The sequence below is a fragment of the Myotis nattereri genome (assembly GCF_964212035.1).
Source record: "Myotis nattereri genome assembly, chromosome: 1".
Classification (NCBI taxonomy): domain Eukaryota; kingdom Metazoa; phylum Chordata; class Mammalia; order Chiroptera; family Vespertilionidae; genus Myotis; species Myotis nattereri.
Window position 1 is genome coordinate 171013124 of NC_138075.1, and position 20588 is coordinate 171033711.

At 38.1% G+C, this 20588-nt stretch overlaps 1 protein-coding gene across 2 annotated transcripts in view; it reads right to left on the minus strand.

The window, feature by feature from the left end:
• The window catches only part of CCSER1 (coiled-coil serine rich protein 1), a 942549-nt gene that overhangs the window by 785808 nt on the left and 136153 nt on the right, over positions 1–20588 (minus strand). For both annotated transcript variants that reach the window (XM_081109402.1, XM_081109401.1), the window contains exon 2: positions 562–1923. In XM_081109402.1, the coding sequence (XP_080965528.1) occupies positions 562–1882 (1321 nt within the window). In that variant the 5' untranslated portion in view covers positions 1883–1923. The remainder of the gene's footprint in view (positions 1–561; positions 1924–20588) is intronic.

Here is a 20588-nt window from a genome sequence, read left to right on the forward strand (position 1 = left end):
TGTAACTTTGGACACATTACTTATCCTACCTGTGCTCCAACTGTTTTGCCTGTACAGTGTGCTACAACAAGAGAAGTGATTTCAATGATTTGAAGACTAAATGAATTAATGTATCTAAAGAGCACAGGACAGTGAGTGGGACAGAAAAATCTTTCAATGTTGGGAGAACTAGTACTAGTAGTAGTAGTAGTAGTAGTAGTAGTAGTAGTGGAATATATTCATTACAATAATTAAGAAATACCAATATTCCACCATAAACTCTAAAAAAGACAATCCTTGCCACATGGATTAATAAGCCACATGGAAAGTAAAATTTGTTTTCTTCCACTTTCTTCTGAGGGTCAGATTTTGGATAACACGACTAAGAAAAATGAGTAATACTGCTGAATTATATTTTTAGCAAAATTAAGTTAAGATCGAATAGTGAACAAATTTCAAATTATAAACAGGAAAGAATATTAGAGTAAAAAAAGAAAAATGTGGTTTCAATTAATGACATGGAGTAAGAAAATTGAATAATTATAATAAAAATTATAATTTATACAAAGAAAATCAGTATACCTTTGGCAGGATTTGCATCATATCCATATGTTTTGTTAAAAATATGACGATCACCAGAAGCAGGTATTATCCTTGAATCTGATATAGGATGAATCCCTTTAACACGTTCAGCTATTGCTTTATGCTGCTCATAAAATCCAAGTTTCCTTGGGGAGCTTGTTGCCAACATTGTATCACCATTTTGTAATACCATATGCTCTTCTCCTTGAGTATCTGCTGATAGGTGATTCTCTAAGTCACTCCCATTTGTAACAGGGAGTTCAGAGATTTGCAATAACACTTCCTTCTGATTAGCAGCAGAGGTTTCTGGTAAGGAATTAGATTCAGTGCTACATCGACCTTCTAACCTATATTTTCCAGGAGACATAATTGCACAGGGAACAGTTCCTATACGATCTATTGTTGCCTTTGTGACAGCAGCAGGGTTGGGAGAGATCTGAGAGGTAGAATCATTGTGGCCAAAGTTGTCACAGTGGGATGCCATGCTTCCACTTTTAGAAAATACATCTGCTTCAGAGACAGAATCTTCAGTCAAGGCTAAAAACTCTGAAGGTGTCTGAGCTGTGGTAAGATCAGCAGAAAGCAACGGAGATGGTAAAGAGCTTCCTGCCCGTTCTGTTACATCCACAGAGCAAGATGGAGAAGCTCTTACTGATACAGGTTCTCTCTCTTGGAACTGTGTAATTTCCAATGAGAATTCAGACTGCTGTACCAATGAAGTGGACTGGCTCGGTGGAACTGGCTTAGAAAATTTATAGTGAGAGGAAAAGGATTTAGTAAGCAGTTTCTTTGTTGACTGCTTAACGGAACGGCGAGTTGGTTCTTCTGTGAATCCAGAATCATCCCCTTCACTTTTGCCAGAACTTAAGCAATTTATAAAGACATTCTTATTAGTTGAGTGCTCCTTTTCCCTTTCAAAATCCTCTGTCAAAGATCTTGTTATCTTCTTATTTCTTGAACTACTAAAACCAACAGAATGTCTTCCCCTGGTTTTAATATGTTCTTCCAAAGTCAGTTTTTGCATACTGCTGTGACCAGCTTGAGCACCATTTGAAATACTAAGGTTCTGGTTGGTAGGTTCTTGCTTAGGTTCACTCCCCTTCTTATGGTGGAAGCTAATGGAAGGAGTTCGGAATATGCTCCTGCGTTTACCTGTACTACCTGAGCTTGAGTTCGTGCTGGAAGGAGAAGAACTGTGGACACCAACTGTATTACTGGAGGAAGGTGAAGAAGGAAGAGAATCATGTCTTCTGCTGATACTTCTTCTGAATATTGGCAACCTGGAGACCAGGGTAGATCGTCTTGATCCAGAGTCCCCCATTGGGACCCCAAAGCTTGCACTGTGATATCCAACTTAGCAGCCTGGGAAAAGTTAAGACAAAAAGAACAAGTCAATAGAATTCAATTATAAATAAGCCATTTTGACATAAATAATTGTTCTTCAAGACACAAAATATGATTATGTTTATATTAAAACAGTAAATACTAAAATTCTGATACTTAAGGATTTTATTGAAAATTTATAAGTGGCAATATTAGAGAATATTTTACGTAGCAACTTTGTGATGCTGCAAAAATTTCATGAATACCCAGAATATTTAAAGTCTATTCAAAAGAGTATTGGGTTGGGAGACACAAGATCATTATTCAAGAGCCAGCCTTACTACATACTCTGGTTCTACATACTCTTACTAGTACATACTCTGGTAAATCGTTGAATCTTAACTTTTTATGTCTATTTGTTTAGATGTAGTAGGCAGGTGGCAGCCATGATCATTGCCCTCTGGGTAAAATGTCCCACAACTGCCTCTGTTAGCCAGCACTAGATAGACCATGGGTTTCAACACATTATTCACCTGAACTTATATTAATCACAGACCAGCCTAAGGTATAAGCTGATATTAGAGGCTCCACTCAAAGGATAAACAATGAGGATGCATTCTTCCTCTTGGAGTTTGATTTAGGACATTTAGAGATACTAAGTACATTGGCAGAAGCAACTAAACCACGAAAGAATAGAGTGTGGAGTTATAAGCAAGATAAAGTTATGAAGAAACCACAAGTATGAGTTGAAGACAAGACCTGATTGAAAGCTAATTCAACAGGTAAGAATACAGACTGAGAGGAGAAGCATGGAAAATTCTAAAGCATATTAATATCAGAGTACTGATGATGGAGAAGAAGAAGGAAGAGGAGAGCGTAGCAGATGTTCAACTATGATGTACTGAGTACTTTTACACAGTTTATCTCTTTTAATGCTTCTGAGTGGAGAAGTAGATAATACTACTATGGACATTTTATAGCAGAAAGATAACTTGCCTAATGTCACTCAGTTAATAAGTGGTAAAGCAGGAATAAGAAGCTAAGCCTTACCTAACTACAGGATCAGCTCATAATCAGCATGGCTTGTACTGCTTTCACTAGAGTGAAAAGGCAAGGCCCAGACACGTTTCCATTTCAGGGATTCCTGGTTGTATGGTCAATATTGCTATCCTGGTGACTGCTATTTTTCACTAGTTTTCATAATGTGTCATAACATGGTTCCTGTTTTGTTTTGCTTTGTCTCTAAATTTCACTTAATACCTTAACTATAATGTACATGCTCCCTTTGTCAGCTTAAGGCTCTATTTCATTTTGTTGCTTTTTGCAACCAAAACGAAACAATAACAAATACACATAAAATGATAAGACCTCCATTTTATCGTCTTTACTGATATGAGACTGAGAAAGTAAAATGTTCTCATGTCCTTAAAGAAGTATGTGACAATAATGGAAAATATTTTCTCTTTCAGATATGCATTCATATATTTTTAATATTTTGTCCCAAATAACAAAAAATGTAACAGTTTTGCATTATTTGATTTTCTGGATGATTTTTAGTTATACTCACTGAATTTGAATTTAAATTAAACAGTGTATGAACCACTCCCAATATATTTAAGTATTCTTATAAGGCTTTGGGTGAAGAGAACTTAAAATATAAACATACATTAGCTCTTGAAATCTTTCACAAATCAAAAATATCTCATTTTCTTCCCAGCTTAAATTTTTTTAAATGGATATAAAATATAATACATTTTTTTCAAAATTTCACTCTTAATAATGCTTTACTTAACATCATTCTCAGCTGTGATTTTTCATTTACATGCAAGATTTATTGCCATCAAATGCCCAGTGAAGATGTTGCTCTCATTAGAGCATTATCAATCATAATGATTTGCAGCTGGTGGTGAACCTACGGCCTTCAATGCATTAATGTCAAGATATTTATCATTTGTATTGACAAAGTATAAGAACTTATGTATATTGAAATATTTATTGGCCTTTTAAAAATTATTTCTTGCATTTGTATCATCATTTAAAAACAAAAGAGTGACTCAGTTCCATATTTCTTTAGTAAGTATTCAAAAAATTTAACTAATAAAAATTCAGAAAAAATATTATAATAATTACTCCTTTTCCTAAGTGTTTAACGAAAATGACCAGGTTCCCATTGGGTACAAAAAAAAACAAAACACATTTAGGCTACTAATATATTTTTCATAATTTACTTAAGTAAAACATCAGAGAGATACTAAGAGATATTTACACACTGAATGGATGATATGGAGTGAACATAAAAACTATTAGAGACAAAAATTCTTTAGATTTTACATTGTCTACTGATAGTCTTTTAAATTAAGTTCTTTATTTCCTACTGAGAGCTTTCCAGCTAAACAAGAGACAGATCAAATATCTGTAGTTTGGAATTATCAACATTTTTTAGAGAGACTCTTTAAGGTCTGGATGCTAGCTACATCTCCAGATTCATTATCCCACTTCTCCCACTTTACTCTCCAATTACACTGATTATAGTTTCCATTTTCTGCCCACTTTCACCTTCTGGGCATTTGCAGATGTGGGTGCACCTGCTTGGCATGCCCTTCCTAGGACCTGATGTGGCAATATTCCTGTTTCCATGACATCATTCATTCCAGGACGCCGTCACTCAGCCCCCTTCCCACCCTCCTCCATTTCAGATATACTACTCTTTTATGAATCCTAAAATATTACTTTATAAAGTAAGAATCTGTTTATCAATCTGATTTTACTATTTACCATAGGTTTGTTAAGTAGCAAAGGCCATCGCTGCTTTGCTTTGAGACCCCAATGCCTAGTATAATACACAATTAATATCTAAAGAATTGGTGGATTTTGCAAACTGAAGCTTCATCTTGAACACATCAGTATTTCAAATATAAACAAACATCTGCTGTCTCACCACCATAAATAAATGCTATAATTTGCAGTTACTTATGCTGAATTATGACTTTTGGAGTTGAAAGCTTTTCAAGCTGTAATATTATTTAATAATCTAGCCGAAACCGGTTTGGCTCAGTGGATAGAGCGTCGGCCTGCGGACTGAAGGGTCCCGGGTTCGATTCCGGTCAAGGGCATGTACCTGGGTTGCGGGCACATCCCCAGTGGGGAGTGTGCAGGAGGCAGCTGATCGATGTTTCTCTCTCATCGATGTTTCTAACTCTCTATCTCTCTCCTTTCCTCTCTGTAAAAACTCAATAAAATATATTTAAAAAAAAATAATAATCTAAAAGCTGCCAATGTATAAAAATACAATGCTAAACATGTTTAATAAAAGAATATATCATCACATCAGCTTCAATCATTTTTTTTTGCAAGGCAAACATCTTTACTTCTACGTAGAAGGGTGTGTACACATGGTCTGGAAGCGCGTGCACCACATCAACCTCAATTATTAATGAAAAACTAATATAACATTACATGTTAATTTTATTTTTATTATAATTTTATTATAAATAAAAATTACCTTTAATTCCTTAGCAAAACTTGTATGTATTTTCATATTTTTAAAACAGATTTCTAAATCAGATAAAATAGACATATTTTTCACAATTCTCCTCTAATATTTCTTGGTTCGGAAGTCTTAGCCACTTTAAACATAACAGGTCCTAAAAATATATGATTGGACTAGACCTTCCCATTGTCCAGGGGCCTTTACAACCATAAATATTATATTCTTCAGAAAAGCACATTCTTCATATATAAAGAGTGTCCTCTAATTATACCTTTTAAGCTGTATAAATAAGCAAAAATACTGACTTGTAGGCAATATCACTACACAGATGCATACTGACCCTATTAGAAGTGGTGTGAAACTCTGTGATCTCAACTGAAGAAATGGTTTCCTTTATTCTTTAGTATCAGAATTTAACAAAAAACTCCCAGAAAGTACTTTATCCAGTGATCTCTTAACAAACACTATCATTGCTCTTAACAGAGTACCTTATATGGTTGATCTATTCTGAATAAAAGGAGAGGGGAATTTCTTGTTTGGTATGGTTGAGGAATATATGGATTATAATTTAAGGAGTTATATGAACTGCTACTATGTTAGCTATTTAAAATTAGAGTACAAATAAAATATATTAAAGAAGTTAGAAATACTGAAAAAAGACTTCCATGATTCCAAAGGCCTTATCCAAAGGCATAACACAACCTTGCATTGTTTCAGAGATATCATCTTGGAAACTGATTCTCATATATACAAACAGATATATCTTTCTGTTCAAGTAACAGGAGCAAAGCAAAAAAACAAAACAAAACAAAAAAAAAACCCTTCACCCTTTCCCTTCCCAATATTTTCAAACATTTCCTTAGAATTTTGACAACCCTCATATTTCTCCACTGTGAGCCCAAGGTAATAAAGAGTCACCTGATGTCCATTTGGTTTGTTTCTCTCCCCAAACTGATGGTATTTTTATGAAAAAAGCAAAACTAAACAAGACATACACATGCAATTAGCAAAAATAAATATACACACATGCAATTAGCAAAAATATAATAATAATAATAATATAGTTTCAACTCCAAGTTCTGTCACATACTAGTAACATGAACTAGAACATAGGTAACAATTATTTTGTAGTGATTTCTTGTAAGGATAAGAAGGCACAACATACAAACCTAACACTCTGTCTGGTATAGAGTATATTTTCAATTTCTTTCCGAGGAAATGCATTCAAACAAAAGTGTCATGGTGGTGCAGCACATACATAGAGTGATTATGATAATGAGCTACTTTTCAAATCTGTCCCAAACCCTCTAATTTAAAAAAAATCATTAAAACTACTGGGGGAAAGGAGATATGTAAATTTAAATTGAGATCAGTATTCTATTCCCTTATGATGAACCTCCCCAAAGTATACACTTTTATTGGACTTTAAAAACAATGATCAATATTTGTGAGAAATGTTGCATGAAATACATCCTGTCCCAGTTCTACTCTTTCTCAGAAAAGATTTCAGAAAATAATCCAGTAAAGCCTAAATGACCATGGTGAAAAGAAAACCTATGATACATGATAAAATGGAAGAAAGAAAACTCACAGAAACCAAACACTCTCTAGATAACAATTTTTCAACATTAAGAAAATGATGGCAAAAAATAATAAAGAAAGAAAATAAATCATATGTAAATATACCAAAGGGCATTGATCAATTTTTATTACAATTAAATAGGATAAAAGCTTGAAGAAATTCTCAAAACAATCTTATCTAATTATGTCATTTAGCCACATATTTAAATGAGGCTCACACCTGTTAGGTGGTTAGTGTTTAGCTGGAAAGCCTCCCAGACTCTTTCTATTACAAAAGCCATGCAATTTCACTTCAACATCCTTATACTTTATGGTATAATTTGTCCTTAAATGTTTTTCCAAAATGTCTTATTGTTTTCTCTTAAATGAATCGGGAACTGATGAAAGCATTTTTAACAGGTAAATCACTTCACAGCATGAGGAAGGATCATTCCAGCCTGGAGGGTGAGTGAGGACCATATGAGACACATTAAAAGGATGACTGATCATGATCATGTGGGTGATTGGTTACAGGGAAGAGAATGAGATTGTCAGTCTAAGGTAGCAAGAGTGAGAAATCATATAATTGACTGGATTGTTTAATTAACAAAGTATTATATTTGCATATAATTTAGCCACATTGAGTATACTGTTATTTTTAAATAAACAAGAAAATAAACCAAGTAAATAACTTATTACATCATAAATGTCTACTTTTATGTGACTACTAAAAATGATTTGACTCTGAAGGTGATATGTAAGCAGAGATGATTGTCCCTGATCAGATCTGTATAAATTAATCTCCTAAGTAAAAAGAGATGCCAAATTAGCATGATAATGGGAACTGTTACCACAGGAAAGGAGAATACATTTCAAAGAGATTATTCTAGCAGAATTTAGGGAGGCAGATGAGTTCCTTGTCTGAATTAATGGAAGGACATGAGCCATGATACATATTTAACAAGATATGTCACCTTGAGACCCATCCAAATATGATATTAGTTCTTTAGTGACCAGAAGAGACAAAAGAAAAATAAAGAAAGACTGGATTTTAGCCAGAGATTAGACAGAAGTTACTAGTGACAGAAGAAAGAAATTTAAACACCATATCTACATGTAACCAGGCTTAGGTAAATAATGAGACAACTTTTATATTTTAGGAATATTATATATCCTGGTATTTTTACACAAATGAATGTATAACTGTTAAGAATGTGGATTCTGATGAAAGAATATCTAGATTTGAATTCATCTCAACTCATAAGAGTTGAATGGCTTAAAAAGTTACTTACACTCTAAGCCTGAGAATAATAGTTGCATGGTCTTAAAGAGATTTTATGAGGAACACATAAGTAAATGCAAAAAGGGACTTAGAACAGGGTCCAGCAAATGGTAAGTGCTTAACAACTATAATTGACTTATGAGGAACAATTTACAATTTTTACTGTCTCACAGCATATGTATTTTAATTTAGCTGATAACTTCACCAACCTCTCTCAGCTAGAATTTCTAATTGTGTCTACTGGTAAACTAATACTATCATTTCCTGAGTCTATCATGAACAGTACAGAAAGGTAATTCAAGCAGTAATAGTATATGTAAACTAGAGGCCCAGTGCACGAATTCATGCACCGGGGGAGGGGGGGGCCGTACCCTCACCCTGGCCTGCTGGATTGGGCCAAAACTGGCTCTCTGACATATCCCGAAGGATCCCAGATTGTGAAAGGGTGCAGGCCAGTCTGAGGGATCCCACCAGTGGATGATCGGAGCCAGAGAGGGACTCAGGAGGTTGGCCAGCTGGGGAGGGACCACAGGAGGGCTCCAGGGCATGTCTGGCCCATTTTGCACAGTCCTGATCAGCCAGACACCAGCAGCAAACTAGCCTACCGGTCAGAGCGTCTGCCCCCTGGTGAACAGTGCACATCATAGCGAGCGTTTGAGCGACCTTAGCGTGTCATTAGCATATTATGATTTGATTGGTTGAACAGACAACCGGACACTTAGCATATTAGGTTTATATTATATAGAATGAGGCTTGGAATTAGGACATCTATCTGTCTATCTATCATCTAATCTATATCACTGAATAAAGACTGATGTAGTCAATATTACAAACACATCTTAAATTATCTCTTACAATCTCATTCAACCATGGCTTGTTTTTGACCCAAAATATTATTGACTGTGTTGATGTCCTTCCTGACTATAAGTTCAGTTCAATTTTTTTTTAAATATATTTTATTGACTTTTTACAGAGAGAATGAGAGAGGGATAGAGAGTTAGAAACATCAATGAGAGAGAAACATTTATCAGCTGCCTCCTGGACACCCCCTACTGGGGATGTGCCCGCAACCAAGGTACATGCCCTTGACTGGAGTCGATCCTGGGACCTTTCAGTCTGCAGGCCAATGCTCTATCCACTGAGCCAAACCGGTCAACGGCCAATTTTTTATTAAATAAATATTGAGTTTAATTACTCAGTCTTAGTTTTTAATTTTCAACCAGATAATCCAGACTTCAAGGAGCAAATAAATGAAAACACTATAAATATTCAAAGACTGTGTCTCAGACCCTGAATATTATTCCCAAACGATGACTTTGTTAACTTTGTTGAGCAATATCAATATAACAAATATACCATTTTAAAGATGGTAGCACACACCTAGAAGTATATATGTTTGTGAATAAAAAAAAATTACATTATTATTTTTAATATATTTTATTTATTTTTCTACAGAGAGGAAGGGAGAGGGATAGAGAGTTAGAAATATCAATGAGAGAGAAACATCGATCAGCTGCCTCCTGCACACTCCCTACTGGGGATGTGCCCACAACCAATGTGCATGCCCTTGACCGGAATCGAACCCGGGACCCTTGAGTCCACAGGCTGACACTCTATCCACTGCGTCAAACTGGTTAGGGCTACATTATTTTTATACACATACCTTACATGGAGTAATTTAGTTTGTTATTTTAAATACTATTTTGGGGGAAAATTTTTTTTACAATTTTCTAAGTTAGGTTTTCTAGAAGCAGAGCCTGAGCAAAGGATTCGTGCTGAAGCAATTTATTACAGAACAACTCTCAGGGGAATGTGAGGAAAGAAGGCATGATAGGATGGGGGAAAAGCTAACCAAAGATTTGGAGACCAGCCTCAGACTGATCCCATTGAACTGGAGCACTAATTTAGTTCTTGAGAGAGTGGCTGGTCCTTGTATCCCCAGCCAGACAACCATCTATAGACTTCTCTAAGGAATGGGAAAAAATATTTGAAACATAACAGTCAAATAATTGATAACTGGAATATATAAATAACTTTTACAAATCAATAAGAGAAAGACAATCCAAAAGGAAAAATAAATGTGTAAAGAACATGAACAAGCAATGTGTAAATGCATAGGAAAAAGATATGAAAGGATGTGTGAACAGTGGTTATCCTTGAAGAGGGCATTAGTATTGGGGATTGTCATCAGTAGGGACAGCAGTGCTATCCTATCTAATGATAGACAAACAAGGTAATTGACTGTACCTTCACTACACCTCCCATTGGCTAATTAGCACGACATGCAAATTAACTGCCAACAAAGATTGCGGTTAATTTGCATAGGTAAGCTCCAAGCGGCAGAGGGAAGCCTGAAGGCGAGCCAGAGCAGCAAAGACAGAAGACTGAAGGCGGCTCAAGCTGGAGCGAAGGCCTGGGTCCCGGGTACCGGAGGAAAACCTGTGCCGGCAGCCAGGAGAAGAGAAGGCCTATTGCACGAATCTCTTCATGCAACAGGCCTCTAGTACGTACTATAAACTCTTAACAATGAGAAAATTCATGAATTGCTTTCATAATTAAAACTTTTAAAATTTTAAATAAAGGTACTATAAAAATATGTGCCCTATCAAAAAGTACATAATGTTGAAGGATATAGGCATATAATTGTTTTAAAAGTAATTTGAAGGGTACACAGAAAATTTAAAATATTTGCTGGAAGAAAGAGAATGAGCACCTGGAAAAATGCTTTTTCTAAAAATAATTTGACCAAGTATGACAAATACAAATATCAATTCTGATTGTTTTATTAAAACCTACATTTTTTATATTTTAATACTATATGTTTAAATAAGTGAAACTGATGAAAGTGTTATGAATCCTTACAATAATATAAAGACTGTATTTTTCATGAACCTACATTTTTAATACTGAAATTCATGTTTTATGTGACTGTCAGTCCAAACAGAATCTGCTTATGAATTGAGATTTACTTTTCTAACAGCTGGAATGCTATTTAGTTTCACTATTAAAAGCTATTTCCTCCTCCTTAAAAAATTATTTAAGTATTTCTTTACTACATAATTCACCTCTACATATTGACAGTGGTAAGTCAGACACAAATGTTTTAAGTCAAGTTTTTCACAATTTTTTTAATGTTTTAGTATTTCCATAGTACAAACATTAAACCACCATAGATTACTTTATACAATTGACTAATAAATCTGAGTTATATAATGATTTGGAAACATGTAGCTATGACTTCTTGTCATTAATAATAAATTGATGCCATTATACCATTTTTTTCAAGGCTAGTAAACTAAACAGACAGGTTGGTTTTATATTTGCTTGATCCAAATTCATTCTTCTTTGAGACATTTATAATAGTTTATTTGTTTACTAAATATTAAAATGCCTTACAATTTAATACAGATAAATTTAAAAAAGAAAATAAAAATAAAGGACCAACTTCATAACAAATACCCTGCAGTTGCATTTACCTATCAGCAGAGGGTGGAGGAGATCTTCCTCAAAGTCAATTTTTTTTTTTTTAACTTTCAGAGCCAATTTAAGATTCATTAAGCATTTAATTATATAAAATATCACAAAGTCCTTTATGTAATGAAAAATCAAAGTCTTCAATTACATTTGAAAGTTAAATATTGATTTATTAAAACAATTAGTATCTTAGAAAAATAAATTGCCTTTAGAATTGAAGAAAGACTAATTCTTCACTTGAAAATTGTAAACAATAATTAGAAAAATAAAATATTTTTGGTATTTAACTTATAATTATATAGAGAGAGCTTATATGTTAAAGGTAATTCAGATTCATATATTTCAATTCAAATTTATTATTTTTTTCAATAGTTTTTGCTCATTGGTTTTGGAACAGTAGAACATATACAATGCTTTAAGAAATATACTAGTGCAAAAGGTATATACAGATGATAGCATATCTTTCTACTATTATATGTTGTAAATATCTGTCACTTAATTTTTAAATTTTATTTACAACATTGCATAGAATAGCTCATGGTCAAAGACAGAAATATAAATAAGAAATTAAAATATTATCATATGGCACTATAAAAAGATACCAAAACCAAATTAAAATAATTTTTAAATGAAAGTTAAAATACCTGTGAGCAGGTTAAATTTAAATGTGGCTACAGTCAATATTCATAATTATGTGTATATGTGTCTGTGTCTATGTCATCAGAAATATGAACACCTGATAATATAAATCAGCATTGGCAGTAATATAAAATCCAACATTTTCGATGTATGCTCCAGTTCACTTATAAACTGAATCAATATAAGTATAAACTTAAATCAATATCATAGAAAGTCAGCATTGGTCTGGTGACAAGAAAAAAAAGGAATGAGTCTGTCTGAAAATCATTCCTGCTTTGTTTCTGTGATAAATACCGTTGTAGTTGTATCCTTTATAATGCTAATGGAAGCATGTTAAAGAATATGCTAATTTCCATTCTATGTGTTGGCATGGACTACAAATTCTATCAGAATTATTTTTAAAACAAAATACTGTATTTGTCATTTTTAACTATTGTCTTTAAACTCAATCTATATATACAAAAATCCAGCGCAACACCTGAACGACCAAACGACCAGTCGCGCACTGACCACCAGGGGGTAGACGCTCAGTGCAGGAGCTGCCCCCTGGTGGTCAGTGCACTCCCACAGCGAGAAGCCAGGCACAGGAACCTCTGCCACCTCTGGCAGGCACAATCTCCAGCAAACAGACTGCAGTCCCAAAGCCCGGGTGGTGGGGGTGTAGCTGGAATGACCATGGATCAGCCATCGCTGGCCCCTGTAACTCTCCCTTCAGACCCTGCGGCTGCACCACACCCCTTACCTATTGCCCTCTGGGTCTCCGGATGCAGGCTCAAGAAAAACCCCCAGAGGTGCTTCACAAACGTACTGCCTGGGCCAGCCCCCATCTCAAAATCAAGTGCTGGTGAAGTCCAGCCCAAGGACCAACACCCACGCACGTCCATGGGTGAGCCCTTCGCAATCTCCACCTACCGCCCAGCCCCGGCTCCATCTCCCGGAAAGGTCTGCGACCTGGCACCGAATACCCACTCTGGCACCCGGGATCAGGACTTCCCTCTGGCACCCGGGGCACGGGCTTCCCTCCAGCCCCAGCAGGCACCCAGGACCCGGGAATCCCTTTGGCTACCAGCAGGCACCCAGGACCTGAGCTTCCCTCGCAGCCCCAACTTCATCCGGAAGGTCATCCAGAAGGACGTCCTTTTGGACGTCCAGTCTAATTAGCATATTATGCTTTTATTATTATAGATTTCCATACAATCTGTGAAATTTAGGAATATACCCTCTAACACACATGCACACATCTAATCAAAAAATGTCATTCTGAATATCATTTTTTCCCAGTACAAAGTTAATAATAAACTATGTTCAGTGTTATCTATGTATAAAACTATATATATAAAAGCCTGAACCACCAGATGACCAGTCAACTATGACGCACACTGACCACCAGGGGGCAGACGCTCATTGCAGGAGCTGCCCCCTGGTGATCAGTACGTTCCCTCAGTGGGAGCACCACTCAACTCATGGGCAACATATGCCAGGCTCACGACTGACAAGCGCATCTGTGGCAGTGCGAGCCTCTCCCACCTCTGCAGCGGTGCTACCGAGCAGCCGGGTGCCCCTTTGCGCACTACTACATTCCTCGGGGAATGTCAGACTGCTGGTTTCAGCCGGTTCCCCCGGATTGCAAGAGGGCGCAGGCCAGGTTGAGGGAACCCACCGGTGCACGAATCCATCCACCCGGCCTCCAGTACCACGGATAGAAAGGTAACAATCACGTTCTGTAGAATATTACCACAAGCACAGATGTAGTGTGTCTTATGAAAAGAGAGCAAAAGCACACCTGGGAATGCAGCCTCTGCGTTACGTGATGAAATTAGAAATATGCTATGTTTCTTCCTCTCACATTGCATTTGCTTATGTAATCAACCAATATGACCAAATCATAAACCAAATCATGGTTTACAATTAATAAAATAGTACAGGGAGTTCGTTTTTAGAATCTAGAAAAGAAGGCATGGTCGATATTTAACATATTTTGAAAATAAAATCCTCTGATATAATATAGTATCAAAGTAAAGTTATTTTAAATTATATTGAGATAAATTTTAAATTGGTAGAAAAGCCTAATAACCCAATGATTAATAGATATACTCTAGATCTATAAAGTATAATTAAAAGTAGATTTTACTAAATATATTAAAGTATATTTTGTTACCTATAGTGATCTTTGACTTAAAATTTTATTTATTTTAAGCAGAATTACATAACATATACTATAATAAAGTGAACATTATAAATTCAATGAATTTCCTTCTTTAAAAAAAAAAAAAAACACACAAGAACCTTAATCTTTGTTAATAAATTTACTAAATTGTCTTCTTATGAGACTATAGTCCTGCATCAAAGACCACTCTAAGGAATGACTGACTGTTATGTAGTTTATACTGAGTTGTATACTGTTTATTTGATAGAATAATTATTAAGAATGAAATCATGAGAGAAGAACCTATGTTTAAGCCAAATGCACTGTTTTAGCTGTACTTGGTAGCAGGGGGAATGTGCCTGACTTGAGTTGCCACTAGAGGGAGATTTTGCATCTTGGAACAGTTAAGGATTTCTGCCTTGGTGAACAACTATTGTATAAAATTTTACACTTGAAAGGTGGACTACTTATTATTATTATTTTTTTTATTATTATTATTGGTTGTGGGTATACAGCTTAGTGTTTAGATAATCACAAAAATTATGCAATATTCCCCTCAAAAGGTGGACTTCTGTTTGAGAATGAAGAAATCAAAATACAGAGAGGTTAAGTACCTCATTCAAAGACACACAAAAAAGTGGTAGCATTAACATTTATAGAGTTCAGTGTTCCTGATAATAGAATTAACTCTAACCCAACCGAATGACAGCAGAGATTGTCACTGCCAGAAAATTCTTATTTCAAACAAGCAAAAAGACCCTTGCTCTATAAGCATCTGACATAGCTATATATTTAAATAATGTTCCCATTTTTGTATAACTTTAATATATAATTTATTTTTCAAGGAACTACATCAACATAATGTTTTCCCTTGTTTCCCCCGTGTGTGGGCTTTAAAAAAAATCTTAGTCACAAATTGACTAGAATGAGTATATAAATTATCACTTTAATCTTCCTAACAACTGTGTTAGATAACTGTAAATAGTATTCTGTTACCAGCCATTGAGTCAGCTCCCACTTTTGGTGACTCTGTGAGTGAGTGATGTCCTGCTCTCAACAGCCCTACTCAGCTCCTGTAGACTCATCATGCTTACGGATTCTTTTATGGAGTCAATCTATCTCATATTTGGTCTTCATTTTTCCCTGCTGCCTTTTGTTTTCCCTAGAACTATTGTCTTTTTCAAAGAACCCTGCCTTCTCCTGATGTGCCTGAAGTAGAACAGTGTCAGTTAGTCATTTTCATCTCCAGCAATGTTTCAGGCTTAATGTGTTCTAGGACCCATTCACTCATCATTTTGGTGTTCCAGGGTATCTGTAGAGCTCTCCTGAAACACCATATTTCTCATCCTATCATTATAATTACTAGAGGCCCAGTGCATGAATTCATGCACAGGTGGAGTCTGGCCAGCCAGGCTATAATTGGCGGATCAGGGCCAGGCCTGCCGGGAGAAGGAGACAGCAGAAGGTTGACCAGCTCGCCTGCCCCAATTGGGCCCAATCAGGGATGGGCTGGCTGAGGGAAGGGGCCTCAAGCAATTGGCCAGCAGGCTCCATCCCCATTTGGGGTGGGGGGGCAATTGGAGGTGGAGCTGGCTGGGGGGAGGAGCCACAGGCCAATCGAGGTGGTGAGAGATGTTGGGGGTGGGGCCAGCTGTGGGGAGGGGCTGTGGGCAGTGGGCGGGCCAGCCCCAACCCCAAATGGGGTAGGGGGCATCCATCAGGGTCTAGTGGCCTGGGGGAGGGGCCATGGGTGGTTGGCTGGCCGGCCCTGATCCTGATTGCCTGATTGGAGTGGGGTGTCCAATCGGGGGTGGAGCTGACTGGGGGGAGGGGCCGTGGGACAGTCGGGGTTGTGGGGGGCCCATTAGGAGTGGAGCTGGCCATGGGGAGGGGCTGTAGGAGGTTGGCTGGCCCGCCCTGCCCCCTATTGTGGTATGGAGGAGCAATCAGGGGTGGGGCTGGCTGGGGGTAGGGGCTGCAGGCCTATAGGGGTGGGGAGAGCAATTGGGGGTGGGACCAGCTGGGGGGGAGCGGCCACGGGAGGTTGGCCGGCTGGCCCCACCCCTTGATCAGGCCTGTTTGCTGGCCACAGTGGGCATCACAGCAACGGTCGTTCCAGTAATTACAGCATTCCAGTAGCTGGATTTTTATATATATAGATTATATTCTTGTTATAAGATAAATAAATTTTGTGGGTCACAAATGAGATTTGAGATTTGAATCCAGTTTTTTCTGATACTAAAGACAAATTTTGAAATGATATCACTCTGTGGGAGTGCAACAAAGTGGGTAATAGTGACAATAATATTATACAATGGTAAATAATAATATCCTTAATACTACTCTACCCTACAAGTTTGTAATTGAGAGTGGATTTGTATTCCAAATCAGTATTCCAATGACAGGTCTATTGCCAAGTCATTAAGAGGAGTTTTAAGTGAGTCTCTAATCAGAATAGGACACAAGGAATATTAATTCTTCAGAACAAAACAAAACAAAACAAAAATACACCCACCAGCAAAGAATGTGCAGAATGTTGAGTTAAACTGCAAGAGAGAGGAGGGGGCCAGGGAAAGAAGGACAGAAATGGTTGTGCCATCCCACAGACTTACTTAAGCTAACAGTCTCATGTCCAAGACTGAGAATTAAATGACATAAGTGGGTGTGATTCACAATAAAATTTTCAGAAAAACAAAGCAGGTAAAAGAAAGCATAACAAAGAAAGTGGGTGCCCTCCTAGCTTTGTTTGTGGAGGAACTACATAATGCTACTGGAACACTATCTATATACTTTATACTATACTAGTGTCCTGGTGCACAGATTTGTGCACATTGAAAGGAAATAGAAGAAATAATTTAATATTGCTATCCGCCCTTTCTCTTTCATAGAAGTGTCAACCAAATTCACAATCAACAATGAAAGATCAAAACACACTAGTGCGATTGATGCCAGTGAGAGATTTATATGTATCATGCATGCGTGAATCAATTTTTGTGGAAATAGAATAAACTTGCTTAATTAGACTTGCTTTCTGATTTAGCTAAACTTTTTCCAGTCCAGTGAAGCACCCCAACTTCTCTTTCAGTAATTGTCACCAAAAATTTTGTTGGGTCACGAGTGAGAGCAGTAAATATCAACATGAAGCAGATTATTACTGTAGATCACTCAGGGAGGGCAAAGTGTAAAATATTTAACTGTAGCAGGGTTTGACTATATTCTGTGCAGTGAGAAAACCTGAAGTCACTTTCAAGTTCCACCATTTCTTACTTCTTTTCAGCTGGGCCAAGTTTCTAAACTTTCTAAATCTCCATTGTCTTGCTAATGAAAAGAAAATAAGATTTTACTGAGTATCCTATTTACCTACTCCAGGACTTCTATGAGTATCAAATGACATGAGGCATGGGAAAACTCTTCACAAATATTTGGTTGAACTGTAAAATGTTTGTACCTGGCTATAAAGCAAGTAGGGTTTCTGGGCTAAAGAAACTCCAAGGAGGCTAGTCACTAGGGAGAAGAAGCTGGGTGTTGCTATGTGATGTCATTAGCTGGCACCCACAGTGACCATTTCTAGGCTGGGCTGGGTTGTGGGCCGCATTTTGCACCATGGGGTCTTGGCAGCATTGGCTGCAATTTGGTGGGTTGTTGCTCTGGGGTGGTCGTGGGACCTGTGTCCCACTTGGGGAAAGCCAAGTGTTGGTTTGTCAGCACCAGGTCCAGGGTATCTGTATGTCATTTATTCTTAAATGGCCACTGTGCATCATGGCAGCTCCTGCGTTGAGCATCTGCTCCCTGGTGGTCAGTGCATGTCATAACTACCAGTTGGAGGGAAGGACAGACACTTAGCCTTTTATATATATACTAGAGGCCTGTTGCACTAAAAGATTCGTGCAATAGGCCTTCCCTTCCCTTCCCCTGGCTGCCGGCACCGGTTTTCCTCTGGCACTCGGGACCCAGGCCTTCGCTCGGCTGGAGCCGCCTTCAAGCCTTCGCTGCTCCAGCCAGAGCTGCCTTCAGTCTTTGCTCTGCCACTTTGCGCCTACGTATTCAAATTAACCGCCATCTTTGTTGGAGGTTAATTTGCATATCTCGCTGATTAGCCAATGGGAGGCATAGCAAAGGTACAGTCAATTACCATGTTTGTCTATTATTAGATAGGACTAGGGGCCCAGTGCATGAAGATTCATGCACGGGGGTGGGGCGGGCCCCTCAGCCTGACTTGCACCCTCTCCAACCTGGGAGCCAGCAGGGAGCCCTCTCCAATCTGGGAGTTTCTGTCTGTCTTTGCAATCATATGAATGAATTGTCTGAGACCCCCAACCCAGTTTGGTTTGTTGCTCACAGAATAATAGAGGCATTTTTTTTCTCTTTGCTTCATTGGCAGAGATTTCCTGGAAGTTTTAGGATATCTTCCCTTTAATTTTTCCTAGACACTCTGATTTTACTTATGTCCCTCACCTTTGCTTTCCCTCCATCCCCCACCGCACCAGTAACTTGCTTCAGGCTCACTTAGCTCTGTTGTCAAGGAGATCCGTCTGCCATCAGAACTACGATTCCCAGCATTCCTGGTGCTCCCCCGCACTCTGGGCTTCTGCTTCCAGTCCTGGGGCTGCCATCAGAACTACTATTCCCAGAATTTCTGGTGCTCCCCCCGCTGGGAGCAACCAAGGGAGCCACGGCCCCCCAAGCCTCCAGCTCTCCTGCTCTGCTCTCCACCCAGTGACCAAAGGAGCCACGTCCCCTAAGCTGCCAGCTCTCCTGCTTCTGCTCTCCGCCCGGTGCCTGTGTATGCAAATCAACCCACCATCTTTGTTGGGTTAATTTGCATATTCACTCTGGCTGGTGAGCATAGCGAAGGGACGGTCAATTTACATGTTTCTCTTTTATTATATAGGATATATATACTAGAGGCCCAGTGCACGGATTTGTGCACCAGTGGGGTACCTCTGCCTGGCCTGCGGGGATCAGCCGAAACTGGCAGTTCTACATCCCCCAAGGAGTATAGTAGTGCGTGAAGTGGCAGGCAGCTGGGGAGGAGCCCAAGCCCAGACCAGGTGCTATGCCGCACCCACTCATCCCAGCCCCACTGCACATGCCACCGCCATTGCTTTGTAGGCTCGGTTCTGCTCCACTGCGGTCTCCACGCACCCATCCTAGAGCGATACCAGTGCACCCATGACTGCAAAGGGGTTATGGGCTCGCACCCAGTCATTCCTGACGTTGGACCTGATCCAGTCCCAGTCCAGATAGGGGAGGGACGCACACAGGGAGTGTCTGTGGGATAGGCTTGCACAGCTGCAGCTGTGCTCGCCAGCCATAACCCCGGCGTCTGGCACCCATTGGTTAGCTGAGCACTGCTCCCCCTGTGGGAGTGCACTGACCACTATGGGGAAGCTCCTGCATTAAGCGTCTGCTCCCTGGTGGTCAGTGCGCGTAATAGCTACCAGTTGAGTGGTCGAGCAGTTAAACAGTCACTTAGGCTTTTATATACTCTGAGTGGCCAGATTATTATGACCACCTGATGTTTGTAAGGAAATTAGCTATAATTTTGCGCTAAAGTTGCTAGAGGGCCAAACCATTATAAATAGGGAAGCAGGTTGTTTACCATGACAGAAGTGATTTTTTCTGACGATATGGGTAAACAATGCAATTTAACAGCCTTTGAACGTGGGATGGATAGATAGATATAGATAGATATAGATATAGATATAGATAGATATAGATATAGATATAGATATATAGATATATAGATATATAGATATATAGATATATAGATATATAGATATAGATATAGTATATATAGATAGTATATACCACTATGTTAATACTTTAATCATATGACAAATTAATTACTGAAGGAAGGACACAACTGTCTCAAAGTATGTTACGTTTTGACCTTTCTTCTAAATAATTTAACATCTCATTCCAGTGTTCTGTATAATCTGTGGATTAAATTTATGGATCCACATTTTCTGGGTTTGGCTTCTGGCTTCTGCACTAATTAACTTGGGATAAACTACTTAATCTCCCTCTTAGCCTCAGTCTCACTATGTGAAATGGAGAAATAAATAGCACCTACCATAACATAGGTAACTATTATGAGGATTAAATGAGCT